Source organism: Pecten maximus, chromosome 3, assembly GCF_902652985.1.
Source record: "Pecten maximus chromosome 3, xPecMax1.1, whole genome shotgun sequence".
NCBI classification, from domain to species: Eukaryota; Metazoa; Mollusca; class Bivalvia; order Pectinida; family Pectinidae; genus Pecten; species Pecten maximus.
The window spans coordinates 17,051,631-17,068,314 of record NC_047017.1 but is presented as its reverse complement, the minus strand read 5'-3'; the positions used below and the strand labels follow the sequence as shown (position 1 = coordinate 17,068,314).

At 35.7% G+C, this 16,684-nt stretch overlaps 1 protein-coding gene across 2 annotated transcripts in view; it reads right to left on the bottom strand.

Moving 5' to 3' along the window:
* Positions 1–16,684, bottom strand: part of LOC117323384 (1-phosphatidylinositol 4,5-bisphosphate phosphodiesterase beta-1-like) — a 100,081-nt gene that overhangs the window by 47,075 nt on the left and 36,322 nt on the right. The window contains exons 3-4 of one of the 2 annotated variants that reach the window (XM_033878568.1): positions 7,490–7,528; positions 3,134–3,202 (exon numbers count right to left, since the gene is read on the bottom strand). In XM_033878568.1, coding sequence (XP_033734459.1) covers positions 3,134–3,202; positions 7,490–7,528 — 108 coding nt within the window. The remainder of the gene's footprint in view (positions 1–3,133; positions 3,203–7,489; positions 7,529–16,684) is intronic. The other variant, XM_033878569.1, reaches the window with a different exon arrangement.

The window sequence follows — 16,684 nt, the reverse complement described above, 5'->3', positions numbered from 1 at the left end:
ATTGCAACCCACATTGATTTTCCAATCAGCAAGCAAAACAAGGATTTTTCTTTTTCTTTTTTAGCTACATTTCACCCATAATGCTAGGATAAATATCTTAATGAGTACAGTCCCTTGTCCTTGTGACATGCACAAGCCAGAAAAAGACCTGATTGGTTAGAATCAGGACCAACAGTGAAGGAAGTGTCCTATAAAAAATATTCCTTTTAGAGAGCTAAGGTCTTAGCCATGACCGAGTCGTCTACTCCTTGTGGACTTTTTCCAGTCGTGACTGCATCGTCTACTCCTTGTGGAAGTTTGAGTAGACAGGTAGAGATCTGGCCATCATTTTCCTCTATTGTCAATATCCAGCCTAAATTAGCTGTCAAACAATTACTGCTGTTTAAATGTAGATCAACTACATCAGGGTAAGGTCTATTGATTGTCTCCATTCATCCTTAGTCAGACCTCACACTCGCTGTCCAGACTTTGTGCAGATTGTAAACCACTTTTCATGAAATGATTCATTCAGGATCAATATTTTCTATGCCACAACACTGCACTTTAACAAGCTGACAAGTCTCAATCTTAGGTCATACAATTAATGAATTTCAACTATAAATGTTACCTCTGCTGAAGGGGAAATAACAATTCATTACATCATACTCTACAAGCTCACGGCAGAATTAACTCATGACCTAGCTGACTCATAGAAATTTAACTCATTACCTAACATCTTTAAGAATTGACTCACTGAATAACACGTTAAAATTTAACTTATTACAAAGTATAACTCATTACCTATTAAAATTAACTCATTAAAAAAGTTTAACTCACTACCTATTAAAACTAACTCATAACAAAGTTTAACTCACTATCAAAATATTACAAAGCGCAACTTACTACCTATTAAAATTTAACTAATTACAAGGTTTAACTGCATTAAAACTAAACTCATTACAAAGCACAACTCACTACCTATTGAAATTTTAACTAATTACAAAATTTTGGTTGAACTCACTATCTATTAAAATTAGCTCATTACAATGCGCATCTCACTACCTATTAAAATTAACTCGTTACAAAATTTAACTCACTATCTATCAAAATTAAATCATTACAAAGCACAACTCATTACTTATTCAAATTCAACTCATTAGAAAGTTTAACTCACCACCTAACTCATTAAAATTTAACTCATTATAGAGTTTATCTAGCAACCCATAAAATTGTTTAACTCATTACTGAGTTTATCTAGCAACCTATCAAAATTGAACTCACTACCTATCAAAATTTAACTCATTACAAAGTTTATCTCCCTTCCCAACTTTTTGATATATAACTCATTATCTAACACATTACAGAAATTAACTCACTGATTAACATATTTTAACAGGGTAACTTATCTAAGTTAATCAATGCAAAATCAATTCCCTACCTACCTCATTGCAATATTAACACCTCCAAGCTGACTCCAAAATTAACTAAAAACACATTACAAAATTAAGTCCCTTTAATATTATCATATTGGTTTTATCTTAACATGACATGGTTAATTTGAGGCAAACACCTGTTGGGTCCATTCACTACCCACATTAATATCCTAATCCACTCCCAACATTCTGTCTATCAAAATAAATTGGTGATATATATTCAAAAGAGCAAATTATTTTTCGATTTTTCAATTCGAATGGAAAAAGAGATCATCAATGAATAAATTTTTTTTTTTATCTTAACTTTTTACATATTCAAAAATCTGTTGAACTCTTGACAATTGCCTATCCTCCATTCTAAATATCACGACCTTTAACTTGCTACCACGGGCAGTTTTGTAAACAGAAATTTATATATTAATCTCAATAAGTAGGGTTTGTTTAGTACGTAATTACAGCCGAGTTAATTCAGTTTGATGGGCATCATTTCCAATCCTCACTCTATTGTTTTTATGGTATGTTTATGAGGAACTAATATGCTCATTGTTATTGCACTTTGTTCTGAAAGTCATTTCAGTCGGAATGTTTACATAATTTATCTAATGCGGTAAAAAAATGTCCTGTAATTAGTTGAGATGAAGAAATGTACTTATAAACACCCAGAATACACGACATGTATGTAATATAAACCTGATTGTCATTTCAACATTCCATGTAATTACACAAAATCACCACAAAACTACGCCTTGGGAACCACCTGATCATGTTATCGTGATACGTACGTGCCAGGAAGTAGTCAATTTTCAAACAGTAAAACGACATAATCATTCCAAATATAATGAACTCATTGTTATGTTCAGCATTCTGTAAACAAATGAATTTTCCACAAATTGTATAACTGAATTTTGTATACTTAATCATTTTCTATGAAGTTTATCTATACAAAGAGCTCATTCATAATACACAGAGAATAATATGTTTCATCAACTACAATAACATCTCCAACATTTCCATTCATTTACTTTTTAAGGCGTTCATACCAATGTAATATACAATGAGTATACTCTGGAGTCTGTGAAGAAGGCTGATAAACTCGGTAACAAATGATGATATCCAGTTCATGGTGTTGGTATTTGACCTTGTGGGTTATGAAATATTGTATTTATGATTAGATATGAGTAATTAAAGACAAGAAATGACGAAGCTTAGAGATTTCAAACTTTGATGAATGAAAATACATATTCATGTATGTCTACTGATGTGATCAGGCTTGAAGGGGGACTGGTTGTCGTTGAATACTTCAGATCTCTACAGCAGAAAAGATACAATAATACCGCCAACCGATATTGAGGGAACTTATACAAACCCTGAGCATTGAAGCAGTATGGTCACCCTGGTAGCAGGTAGGCCAGAAAAGGTAGAGGTCCCTAGTGTTACTATGGGAAATAGAAGGTAGGCCAGAAAAGGCAGAGGTCCCTAGTGTTACTATGGGAAATAGAAGGTAGGCCAGAAAAGGTAGAGGTCCCTAGTGTTACTATGGGAAATAGAAGGTAGGCCAAAAAAGGCAGAGGTCCCAATATAGGAAATGCTATCAAAATTCTTTCCCTTTAGCATTACGGAGGAATACATCCAAACTACATTTCCCACAATGCCCTGGGAAGTCTTTTATCACTGGTCTCCAGCTATTCAGCAGCCGCAACAGACATTTCACTATATCTCACCTTTGGAACTTTGGCATATCGGCCAGTTCGGGTGTCCCGGATAAAGGAGATGTCCAGACAATCCATGTCCTGTCAAAGGAAGCAAATAAATCTTGATCATCAATGAGCTTAAATACATGCAATTTCATAATGTACTCTCGGTCACCAAAAATCTTTAATATATAAATAATCTTAGGTAATACATAATGTTCCACATAAGCAATATCATAAACAGTATCACCAAGTGTCTTCATCATATTGACCTCATTCATCAAATACTTATTCTTTCAAAATACTGTTAAAAATATATTTCAAGAAATAAGAATTCATTCTTAAAATTTCATTAGAATCTTTTTATTTTGAATTCAAAGAAGCATTTTCAATGTTTAAGATGATTACACACAAATGCCTGTGAAACTACAACTACACCATTTAAATAGAAAAAAGACAAAATGTCCACGCTGTTCAGTCTGCAAATAACAGGAAGATAAGAGTGCATTGTATTGTATATAGATATATATATATGTAGTTACGGTGCTAAAACACATACAAACTAACACTGTAATAATTTTCTCTTGCAACTCTTCATATCATAGATCACTTAATTTCAGCCAATGCTTTATTTTGAAATCCTATTGAAAAGCATAGCATCAAATCACTTAGTTTCTGATAAAAAGTCAAATTTACAATATATTTATGACAGCTTAATGTAAGAAGTCCAAATAGCCTTTTTACTAGTGACATTGCTATGTTTACTTCAATAGGATTTAATTATGAAAACATTAAGTGATCTATATTTGATATCTAAATATCACAACACAATATTGCTAGCTGGACCATGTTTTATATAAGAACTGAAAAACAAGATTCCTTTCTTGCTCACAAGGTATAACAGGCTATTGACCCAGGCAATTCATTATAAAACAGTACATACTCTTAGAATGCTTGTCTGGATCATTCATATTATGAACAAATATTTATATCGTACAAATTCTCAGTTGGGACAGAATTTCCTATCTCAATGTTGTTTTTCAGGTTTTTAACTGAAACTCATTAGAGTTATATATATGAGAAGTTTCTAATGTCACAGTTATCGCCTACTTATTTATTAGAAACTTTATTGAATTTTGAGTTATCTCCCATATTGTGTTAGAGTTATCTCGTATAGAAACTTAATTGTGTTAAGAGTTATCTCCCATATTGTATTAGAGTTATCTCCCATTGAAACTTTATTGTATTAGAGTTATCTCCCATTTGGTGTTAGAGTTATCTCCAATAGAAACTTATTGTATTTGGGTTATCTCCTATATTGTGTTAGAGTTATCTCCCATACAAACTTTACAGTATTAGAGTTATCTCCCATATTGTGTTAGAGTTATCTCCCATAGAAACTTTATTGTATTAGTGTTATCTCCCATATTGTGTTAGAGTTATCACAAAAAGAAACTTTACTGTATTAAGAGTTATCTCCCACAGAAACTTTATTGTATTAGAGTTATCTCCCATAGAAACTTTACTGTATTAGAGTTATCTCCCATGTGGATTTAATTGTGTCAAGAGCTTTCTCCCAAAGTAACTTCAATTGTATAAGTTTAAGTTATCACTCATACTGTGTTTTAGAGTTATCTCCCATTTTATCTTAACTGTGCTAGAGTTATTTCCCTTTAGAACTTAATTAGCATTAGCTATTAATCAAGAATGACAGTGTGTTATCATACTTGCACATGTGTCATCATTCAATCTAGCAAGGCCAAATAAGCATCCATAAAGATCTCTTTGTAGAAATCTTCAGGCAGGAGATACATTTCAAATTCTGATATTCTTTCTTAAATATACAATGCCATCCATCTTATCTTATGATCTTAACCCAATCACAAGCATCCCGACCTGTTTCATTATTATAACTAAACTATGGGTACTATTTGACCTTTTAGATTGTTTGCGAGGACAATGTTATCAAACCATTTGTGTTCGGTCCTGAAAAAATATTAATTATGTGTATTAGATTAGACAGAAAAGACAAAATGGAAAATGATTTCTGTGTGCAGTTGCCAGAACTGTTAGAAAATGAAATTTCATTATGTATTATAAAATAAAAACTAAAATCCATAATAGCAAAGCTATTACAATATGAATCAATAGGCTCTATAAAGAATGCATTTATTAAAGTGTTATTTCCATAAATTTTATTGTCATATACAACACTTCCATAAAAAGAATCAAGCTGGATTGAAAGATTAGCGATTCACTGATGTTATGTTTATAAAGACATGTTAATGATTAGTAAAGAAAGTTCTAGGTAGTCACTACTGACATTGACGTCTCTGCTGTGACCTTGAATCCTACATGGAGATCATTGGGGAAATACCAAAATTGTAGCCATGGAAAAACTGTGACCACAGTAGCTTTAACCTTCTGTGACCTTCATCTTGTAACAGTCGCCATGGCAACCTGTAGATCACTCCATGTTTCCATGGTGACAAGATGACCTTGATATGGTGATAAGATTACCTTGACAAACAGGGGGAGATATAATTAGTACAATACTATATTACCTTGGCGAAATTATTCTGTATAACAACAGCATAAGATATCGACCATTAGAATAAAAAGGCTAAAAACAGTGTTTTCTATTAATTTCTGTCTTACATGTTTATTCAGATATATGTCCAAACATGTTTGAATTGTTTTTGTATTGTTTTATGGAGACTTACGATCATTACATAGAATACTATAGTATGATGCTGATAGATAACATTCAAACTATGGGATAATAGACAATATAGACAAACTATCTGTTGTTCTGTTACATGTTAAGCTTCAACAAAAACAAAAGAGAATTCAACACAATTACTATCTTGTTTACAAAATCTACCAGAATACAAGTGGAACACATTTATAGATAAGGCACTTTTTTTAAAAAAAAATCAAAATTTAGGATAAATCGAAAAACCACTGGTATGACAAAATAATCACTATAGTGACATTTAACACAGAACAAGAGTTTAACTGAATTAGATGTGCTACCTGCATGACAAACAGTATTTAGAAAGTAAAGAATTATATCAAATTCAGCTCAATATCAAACTCAAATAGGGGTTGAATGACATCTACAATCTTTCATTAATTATCAAGGGACAGATAAGTTTCATAAAACATGAGAAATTCATTAAGGTTACTGATTCCTCATTTACAGTTACAGTGACCTTGACCTTTGACCTAAAAAGTGATCCCAAACGAGCACTTAAGTTTGAAGGAAAAAAATCAGTTCAAAAGTGTACTTTATCTGTGACCTTAAAATAGACAAATCACACCAAAAGAGGAAAACAGTTTTCCTACCTGTGAATACATAAATCACCTACATGTGATCATCCAAAGATCGTGTTGAATCTTATTTTCTATTTAGAGAGTAAAATACCTTGACCTTTGACCTAAAATCCACTCCTGCCTTTCTTCAAAAAAGCACATTCGGGATATGCTTGTAAAAAGACCAGAAGCTATTGTCCGGCTTCACTTGGTCTTAAAAATTTATAGCTCAAATTCCTTACACAAATCTTTCTTCAAACAAATTCTCTTCTAGATGTTTCTTAGACAATAAGTTGATAGAACTGCTACAAGGATCAAAATTTAAACAAAGATATCTTACAACATGACAGAATAAACCTAGCACTAAGATTTGATATGGCGACAATACTATCAAATGCCAGGTTCTTAATGTAGCCGTTAGTATAAACATGTATATATGTACCATTTATATGGTTGATGTTGTTGACACAGCATTACACACCACACATAAAAGATATTCCTTATCCTACATAGGAATATACAAGAGATTCCATCAAATTAAGTATTTATTTTTATTGAATTTTGTTTGCAGTAAGGACAAAGAACAGAAGAGTTGTCTACTTGTGACAGAGTCGTTCTAGGGGGGGCAAAGAAGCTAGAGACAGAATGTTATTGTTAAATATACACCCAAACTGAAACTTTCAGACCAAAATTCTAGAGCAGATTATTCAAGATATCTTAAAAACAAATTTAATAATTTTTTTTTTTTTTTTTTTTGTCAAAATACAAATGTATAAATTTTTTTAAAGAAAGATTTTTTTTTTTAGAAATATGGTGAAAGAAAATATTAAGGAAAACAAATTGTCAGAATATTGGCAGCTGGTGGGATATGGTGTTGGACAATACATATTCTGTATAGAAAACACTACCTCTATATACAGGAAATCTTTAAGAAAGGTCTGATGTACACTGCGGTACTAGAATATGTATTGTACCAACTTGGTCCACCATTTCCCCAGATCTGCCGAGCATTGAGACGGGGTTATTGGTAAAAAGCACTCTGTATATTAATACACTACAGAATCATCATACCGCTACAGTCATGGACACCTTCCTGCCTGTACTTTGGCCCTGTATCACAAAGAAAACCATCCGATCAACATGCATTTCTACTGACCAACTATCGGTACTTAATGTCAATAATAATGTACATAATCTTACACTTGGACGTCTAGTACAGTGGACTTGTGTACTGACCATGTTACGGCAAAATAGTACGTATCTAGTCTCAAGAGCAGAAAGGAGGGGGGGGGGGGGGGGGGCAGGGTAGGATATCCTCAGATATAGGTCAAACTTTCCTATAACCTGTTCAGCAAATCTGTAGAGTATTAAGCTAGGAGTTCCAAATTTCTCAATGAAGACTGTAAAGTTTATCAGTTACCGATTCTTACCACCTATATGACTCTACCTCCTACGGTCAGGTGTAAACTTCATGCAAGAACCTGTGCCTGATCCATGCATGTTACTGTTAAATTACACATGGTCACCCAATTTGACACTTCAGACAAACACTTTAGATTGGTCAATTCAAGATGCTTAAATGTGAATTGCATGATATATTATCAAAATATTGCTCATTATACAAATTATACTGCTTCCAAAGAGAGATGAGGTCTCGATCCAAAAGGAAAAGGGCAAAAATATTAAAGAAATTTAGGTTATAAGTTAGGCCATAAAAGGAAGTACAAAACTTTTGTTTGATTCAAACTACAATTATATGTTCATATGGTTAAAATCTCTTTATAATTATATCAGATGCAGATTATTAATAATGTTTAATGTTTCTGGTCAGTTATGTAAGTTTGATGCCGTTAGTGTATGTTAGCCCGGTACACGAATTGAGAGATAACCTAACGGACCTTCTTCCCTCTGTTCATGTATTCCAACAGTCAAAAACTATACAAGTTAAACAAAGATGAGTTTTGTTACAGGCTGTTTACCAACTTGGTGATGACAATGATGTTCCTGTCAACACTAAAAAAAAAACATCAAGAAGATTACAGTAAATTATTTAAGTGTAAATCTCTCAATTCTGACTTCATTTTTATTCCGTAGATAAGAATTTGTCTGAATTACAGGCAGAGTCCCTGGGTACGGAGAATTCATCATGGCCAGATTTTGCTGGTTTTATCTAGCCCTGGCCATCAGCCTGACTTTTGAATGTATGCATGATTTCAGGCAAGAATGATAAAGTCTGTGTACAGGAAATTATCAATTTTGAGGGCTATTCATCAGAGCTGCATGCTCAGCAACCATGATCAATACAACCTAATTGTGAGATGTGACTGGCCGCCAATGTGTCCCACAAACGTGGTCAGCGGTGTTCATTGTCAGACATCAGCCCTATAAGGTCACCACAATATCAAAAAGTGTTACGGGACACTTTGTTAGGGCGATATCTGTGACAGTGTTATGTTGCCTGTACTAATATGGCGGCTCTTGGGACAGACAATTGACTGAGGACATTGCATAGAGCTACGGTAATGAAGGCCACTACATCCCGTCCATCAACCCAATGAAAGAGGTGGCTTGTGTATCATGTGAGAACCAGGCCACTGACTTCTGGCCTATTATCTGGCCACAAACGTACAGCCTGTATTCTAGCCAGTCTTACAGCCTGTTTTCTGGCCAGTCTTACAGCCTGTATTCTGGCAGTCTTACAGCTGGTGTTCTGGTCAGTATTACAGCCTGTATTCTAGCCAGTCTTACAGCCTGTTTTCTTACCAGTCTTACAGCCTGTATTCTGGCAGTCTTACAGCTGGTGTTCTGGTCAGTATTACAGCCTGTATTCTGGTCAGTCTAACAGTCTGTTTTCTGACCAGTCTTACAGCCTGTATTCTGACCAGTCTTACAGCCTGTGTTCTGGCCAGTCTTACAGCCGGTATTCTTACCAGTCTTACAGCCGGTATTCTGACCAGTCTTACAGCCTGTATTCTGACCAGTCTTACAGCCTGTATTCTGACCAGTCTTACAGCCCGCAGTCTTACAGCTTGTGTTCTGGTCAGTCTTACAGCCTGTATTCTGGCCAGTCTTACAGCTTGTATTCTGGCCAGTCTTACAGCCTGTATTCTGGCAGTCTTACAGCTTGTGTTCTGGCCAGTCTTACAGCCCATATTCTGGTCAGTATTACAGCCTGTATTCTGGTCAGTATTACAGCCCGTATTCTGGTCAGTATTACAGCCTGTATTCTGGTCAGTCTAACAGCCTGTTTTCTTGCTACAGACCTATGCATACAATTTACAGTTCATAATCTAACCTATCTCTTTCAAAGCCAAAAGTTTATCACTTTACCAGTACCTCGCTCACTCGGCCAAACCTCACTCTTGGCCATGGTGTTGAGCATCTGTCTTGGTGAGGAGGTCACTGGTTCGGTCCCCAGACAGAGTCTATAAAACTGGTACTCACTGACATTCAACATTATATAGTTGGTGTATATAAGGTCTGGTTAGCAAGCAAACTTGTGTGTACAGCCATATGAAAGACATTCAGCCAAAACCCAGTGTGTAGTCTGTCTGTAAGACACCTGACCATAAACTCATGAACTCTTTGCTGTGTGTATTGTTTTAATGCCTGGGTATTGCACATCCCACAGCCAGTGTGATTGGTGGTTGTCATGGACTGCTACAGAGCCGTCTCTATGTCCTCTAATGTATACATGTTTAGTTTCTTCAATATATTGTTTGCCTTCAGAGCAGGTAGTTACAAGAGGGTCTTGTAAAGTGTAGCTACCTCGAAGTCTGCACAAGTATAATGATCTTGTTAAACTTAGTTCCCTACAAAATACAAACAACACAACAATGTCCTTTCTCTTGGCCATTAAGGGGCATCTGTACCAGTTATATTTTACAAGCCTATAAATCTCCACTATGGAGCAATTTAACGGAAGTATTGTGATCATTTTTTAGTACATTGTATGTATCATGGCTTATCATGGGCCTTGCTGTTGACATTTAATTTAAGCTGTTTGTAAGTTTCAACAAAGCATGTGAAAAATGCATGTTCAGGGGGACACAATGAGCTCATTAAATGTATCACATATATTGCATAAAATAGCCACTCAATTTTGATTTAAATGTCTATACCATACAATAGGAGTAATTGGTTTGACCAGATTTGACTTTATAATGCAAATGGAAGATGCATTTCAAACATCTAAAATGCTCTTATTACACACTATCAAGAAATCTGGACATGACAAGAAGCTTAAGGCTGTTTTTGGTAAAAGATGCATAATTCTGAAAAAGGACCAAAACTCACCAATTTTAACAATTTGTCTTAAACATATCTTACAATGATCAGATGTCTAAAAGTATGATATAGGAGCATTTTTATTGATTGAAATGCCTCCTTTTATCCCATATCTGTGTAATATTATTCAAAACCGTTATTTACATTTCAAGGTCAAAAAGAACATATAGTCACTTGTGAGCATCATAAACAGCATGGCTGTTTTTCAGGTTTGATTATTTGTGTGACTTAAAACTCTTCCCTGCAACATCTTACCAACAAGTAACTCTTCAGAAGAAACTGTTAACATCTACAGCAAATTATTTTTGATTTTGAAAAAAACACATGTCCAAACAAACATTTCAGTATATAACATGACTATTTTTATGCAAATTTGTAGATGATTATTTGTGCTTAAAATTCAACAATCTCCCATATAGATAACCCTTAAGTACAACCTTGTGTAAAGTCTATGTAATACACTGTGTGTGTAGTCTCTATGCGAGACACCTTGTGTGTAGTCTCTATGTGAGATACCTTGTGTGTAGTCTCTATGAGAGACACCTTGTGTGTAGTCTATGAGAGACACCTTGTGTAGTCTTTATGTAATACACTGTGTGTGTAGTCTCTATGCAAGACACCTTGTGTGTAGTCTCTATGTGAGACACCTTGTGTGTAGTCTCTATGAGAGACACCTTGTGTGTAGTCTCTATGAGAGACACCTTGTGTGTAGTCTATGAGAGACACCTTGCGTAGACTCTATTTGAGACACCTTGTGTGTAGTCTCTATGTGAGACACCTTGTGTGTAGTCTATGTGAGACACCTTGTGTAGTCTCTATGTGAGACACCTTGTGTGTAGTCTCTATGAGACACCTTGTGTGTAGTCTCTATGTGAGACACCTTGTGTGTAGTCTCTGTGTGAGACACCTTGTGTGTAGTCTATGTGAGACACCTTGTGTGTAGTCTATGTGAGACACCTTGTGTGTAGTTTATGTGAGACACCTTGTGTGTAGTCTCTATGTGTGAGTCACCTTGTGTGTAGTCTATGAGAGACACCTTGTGTAGTCTATGTGAGACACCTTGTGTGTAGTCTATGTGTGAGACACATTGTGTGTAGTCTCTATGTGTGACACCTTGTGTGTAGTCTCTATGTGAGACACCTTGTTTGTAGTCTATGTGAGACACCTTGTGTGTAGTCTCTATGTGAGTCACCTTGTGTGTAGTCTATGTGTGAGACACCTTGTGTGTAGTCTCTATGTGAGACACCTTGTATGTAGTCTCTATGTGTGACACCTTGTGTTTGGTCTCTATGTGAGACACCTTGTGTGTAGTCTCTATGTGAGACACCTTGTGTGTAGTCTCTATGTGTGACACCTTGTGTGTAGTCTCTATGTGAGACACCTTGTGTGTAGTCTCTTTGTGAGACACCTTGTGTGTAGTCTCTATGGGAGACACCTTGTGTGTAGTCTCTATGTGAGACACCTTGTGTGTAGTCTCTATGAGAGACACCTTGTGTGTAGTCTCTATGTGAGACACCTTGTGTGTAGTCTATGTGAGACACCTTGTGTGTAGTCTCTATGTGAGACACCTTGTGTGTAGTCTATGTGTGAGACACCTTGTGTGTAGTCTGTGTGAGACACCGTGTGTAGTCTCTGTGTGAGACACCTTGTGTGTAGTCTCTATGTGAGACACCTTGTGTGTAGTCTCTGTGTGAGACACCTTGTGTGTAGTCTCTGTGTGAGACACCTTGTGTGTAGTCTATGTGAGACACCTTGTGTGTAGTCTATGTGAGACACCTTGCGTAGACTCTATTTGAGACACCTTGTGTGTAGTCTCTATGTGAGACACCTTGTGTGTAGTCCCTATGTGAGACACCTTGTGTGTAGTCCCTATGTGAGACACCTTGTGTGTAGTCTCTATGTGAGACACCTTGTGTGTAGTCCCTATGTGAGACACCTTGTGTGTAGTCTCTATGTGAGACACTTTGTGTGTAGTCTCTATGTGAGACACCTTGTGTGTAGTCTCTATGTGAGACACCTTGTGTGTAGTCTCTATGTGAGACACTTTGTGTGTAGTCTCTACGAGACACCTTGTGTGTAGTCCCTATGTGAGACACCTTGTGTGTAGTCTCTATGAGTGACACCTTGTGTGTAGTCTCTATGTGAGACACCTTGTGTGTAGTCTCTATGTGATACCTTGTGTGTAGTCTCTATGTGAGACACCGTGTGTGTAGTCTCTATGTTAGACACTTTGTGTGTAGTCTCTATGTGAGACACCTTGTTTGTAGTCTCTATGTGAGACACCTTGTGTGTAGTCCCTATGTGAGACACCTTGTGTGTAGTCTCTATGAGACACCTTGTGTGTAGTCCCTATGTGAGACACCTTGTGTGTAGTCTCTATGTGAGACACCTTGTGTGTAGTCTCTATGAGACACCTTGTGTGTAGTCCCTATGTGAGACACCTTGTGTGTAGTCCCTATGTGAGACACCTTGTGTGTAGTCCCTATGTGAGACACCTTGTGTGTAGTCTCTATGAGACACCTTGTGTGTAGTCCCTATTTGAGACACCTTGTGTGTAGTCTCTATGTGAGACACTTTGTGTGTAGTCTCTATGTGAGACAACTTGTGTGTAATCCCTATGTGAGACATGTTGTGTGTAGCCAGTTGGATACCATACATTCTCATTCTACCTGTAGCTATTGCTATTGTAATTAATGTAGATTTTTTAAAGTTGAATTATCAATATACGATTAATAGTTTATTTTTTACCAGTTAAATGCCACAATAAAAAGGCAACTTAGACAGATGAACATCAGGAGGCACCAAAATGGACAATGGATCATACATTTATTGATACGACACCAGATCCTTTTATATCATAAAACTGTGAACTCCCCTGAGTATCAAGTATATAGCAGACATGCTCGGTGCTGTGAAATACAAGGAGACAGGGTGTGTCATCACTCATTCCAGCTAGTGCTAATAATGCTGACCTTAATAGGTGATACATTATGACTGGTAAATTATCAAATATGGAAATTAAATAAAAGTACTTATAATGTACCATACAATTAAATAACAGTACTAATAATGTACCATACAACATTAATTTCTATCTGGTATTGTAAATACCTGGCAATATAGATATAATAAGTAAAGCAGTCTTTCAGAACCCAGTTATAATGTAATTTTTCTCATGCATCATATTGCATGTCTGTAGAGCTGAAACTGAAAGGAGCAAGGGACGATAAAATGCTAAGTTAAGGAGCAAGTTTCATTCAAATTGTCATGTCCTGGATATGATGAATGTATTTCAAATTTATCTTAACTGCAGATCATTGTATCGCCTGCCCCACCCAGAAAACCACACACAAATAGCTCACAACCTCAAACACTGATGATGTTAAACAGATTTTTTTTATTATCTTTCATCATAAACCAAGGAGAAATCATAAATAAAATATCATGGATGGTTTTACGATATACTGGGTAGGTATGTAAACCATGGCTAATGTTAAGCTTTTTTTCACTATTCTATATGTTGTAAAATTCCTAGTTATAAGTTCCAAAATATTTCACTAGAGTATATCACTACCACATATATTCATGAGAATAAATTTCATTCATTTATCATTATATATCATTATATATCATTATAATATATTTAAACTGATTTTTTCTGTATAGACAATATTCAATTATCACCATTAATAAATCACAAAGATTAAGAAGTTGTTTGAATTTATTTAACCGAATTTCACGATAAAGACAATATTCATTTATCACCATAAACAAAGCACAATGATTAAGAAGTTGTTCGAATATTTAACCGATTTCATCAACTTAACCTTGAACCGAGAAAAACCTGTATTGCAGTGAAATTGATGGGGGGAGTTGATTATGAATCACATGGTAGTTCCCCCCGAGACTGCAGTCTTGTGATGTGTACCACTCACCGACATAGGAATAGCTACTCTAATCGTCAAACTCATCTCCAACATTTAATACATGATCTAACATGCAGGCAGGATATTCCTGATTTTGAACAGCTATTGTAGTAATGCACAACGTACAAAGGCTAGGAGTTAACAATGGGTGGGGCTGCTAATATATTTCATCCGTACAGTGGATGACCGAGACTCGACGTGAAATAAAAAAATGTTTAAACTATAAAATTAAACATCAAAGAAACTTGTTGTGATGCAGCATGCATGACCTGTGTATAAAACAATCATTAAAACTGAAAATCAAAATCAAATACGATCAATGTTCCTGGATACCATGCAGCGTCATTCAGCTGATACTTACTGTGCCATCCACACTCGTCTGAAAATTAGTCGCACAGAATCAAGTTTGGTGAATAGAGAGGAACAACAGTGAAATCTGACTTTACTGGTCGAGGAGATTGGGGGGAAATCAGTAGAAAAAATAGGTCTTGTATGACTCTGTATCAATTTACCAAAACCAAGGAGGATTAGAATATTTAGTCGTATAAGACAGTGTGTCAGTATATTCATTGGGATAGAGATGTTTAGTGGCCTCAAAGGAGGGAAAGCTGAAATATTTAGTCGTATAAGACAGTGCGTCAGTATATTCTGGTTTGGATATAGATCTTTCAGAGGCATCAAAGGAGGGAATATTTTGTCATACAAGACAGTGCATCAGTATATTAAGGTTGGGATATAGATATTTTAGTGGAATCAAAGGAGGGAATATATAGTCGTTTAAGACAGTGCGTCAGTATATTCAGGTTATAATTTAGTGTCAGTTTAGTGACATCAAAAGGGAAAGGGGCTAAAACATTTAGTCATATTGGAGGATAAGATTGAAATATGACTGTGTTTACAAAACTAAGGGGATTTATATTAAACTTAGAGTCATTAAAATCAGGTTTCACTGTACAGAGTATATGTTATAGAGTCAGTAAAATCAGGTTTCACTGTACAGAGTAAAGATACTTTCTTCAATAGTCACAGAGGAGTACTTCTTAATATTATAAACATTATTAAATTCATACAAAGCCAAACAATAAACACACAGTTGTAAACATTTGTATTTCATCTATTTTCTTAACCACAACAATAAATTTGCATAAGCATTGTTATAAGTCTAGAGCTATTGTCCGAGAAATCCAAAGGATACAAATTACGTAACTTAAACCAGACGACAAGGTGCGTCCAAACAAACGGCTTTTTGTCTTCTGGTGCACTTCCTGCATTTCGGAGTATCTTCACCACCCTCAGGCAGGTGTGTCCAAACAAAGCAATTGAATGGTTAAATATTTTTTTACACCAAGAATTGTAATTCACATATTCAAAAAGAATTGAATACATCCGTCACATACCAGTCTATCGGTATTTTTGGTGTACTTTTTACAAAAAGAATTTTATCCTTCTCATATATTCAACACTAATTTAATACATCTGTCGTCAAGCAAGAAATCTGCGACATTGATGTCAAAAACACCGAAAATGATATGGCTTAAAGGAACATCAAATAGGAATTCCCATAACTTTGCAAGCCCATGATCAGGTGAATGTCACCAGACATTTTGGACATATAACCATGTGGTTCTACAGGTCCAGACGGGCAAAATCATCAGCACATCGGGTATCGATGCATGACGTCGCCACATTAAGATTACACGATACGCCTAGCACATTTTTGCAATCGTTTTTCAGATAGCGTATAAAGTGTAGGAAACCTGGTTGATCGTAATCGTGTGTCCATCAGCTCTAAAACAATCCCAAACCAATTGAGCTGAAGCAGATTGAAGGCCTGTACATCATATGCTGGACCTTGCTCAACACTGCGGACAGGCGAATACAAATGAATTGGCTTTCCTAGCACATGGGTACGCGACACACTGCGTATCAATAGCCGATATTCCTCCAAGTTTGACAGAAGTACGGGTGTTTTTGTCGTGGATTTTTGGATCAAAACTAAATTCCTTTCCAATTTTTTTTTTTTTTTTTTTATATATATATATTGATCTGAAGG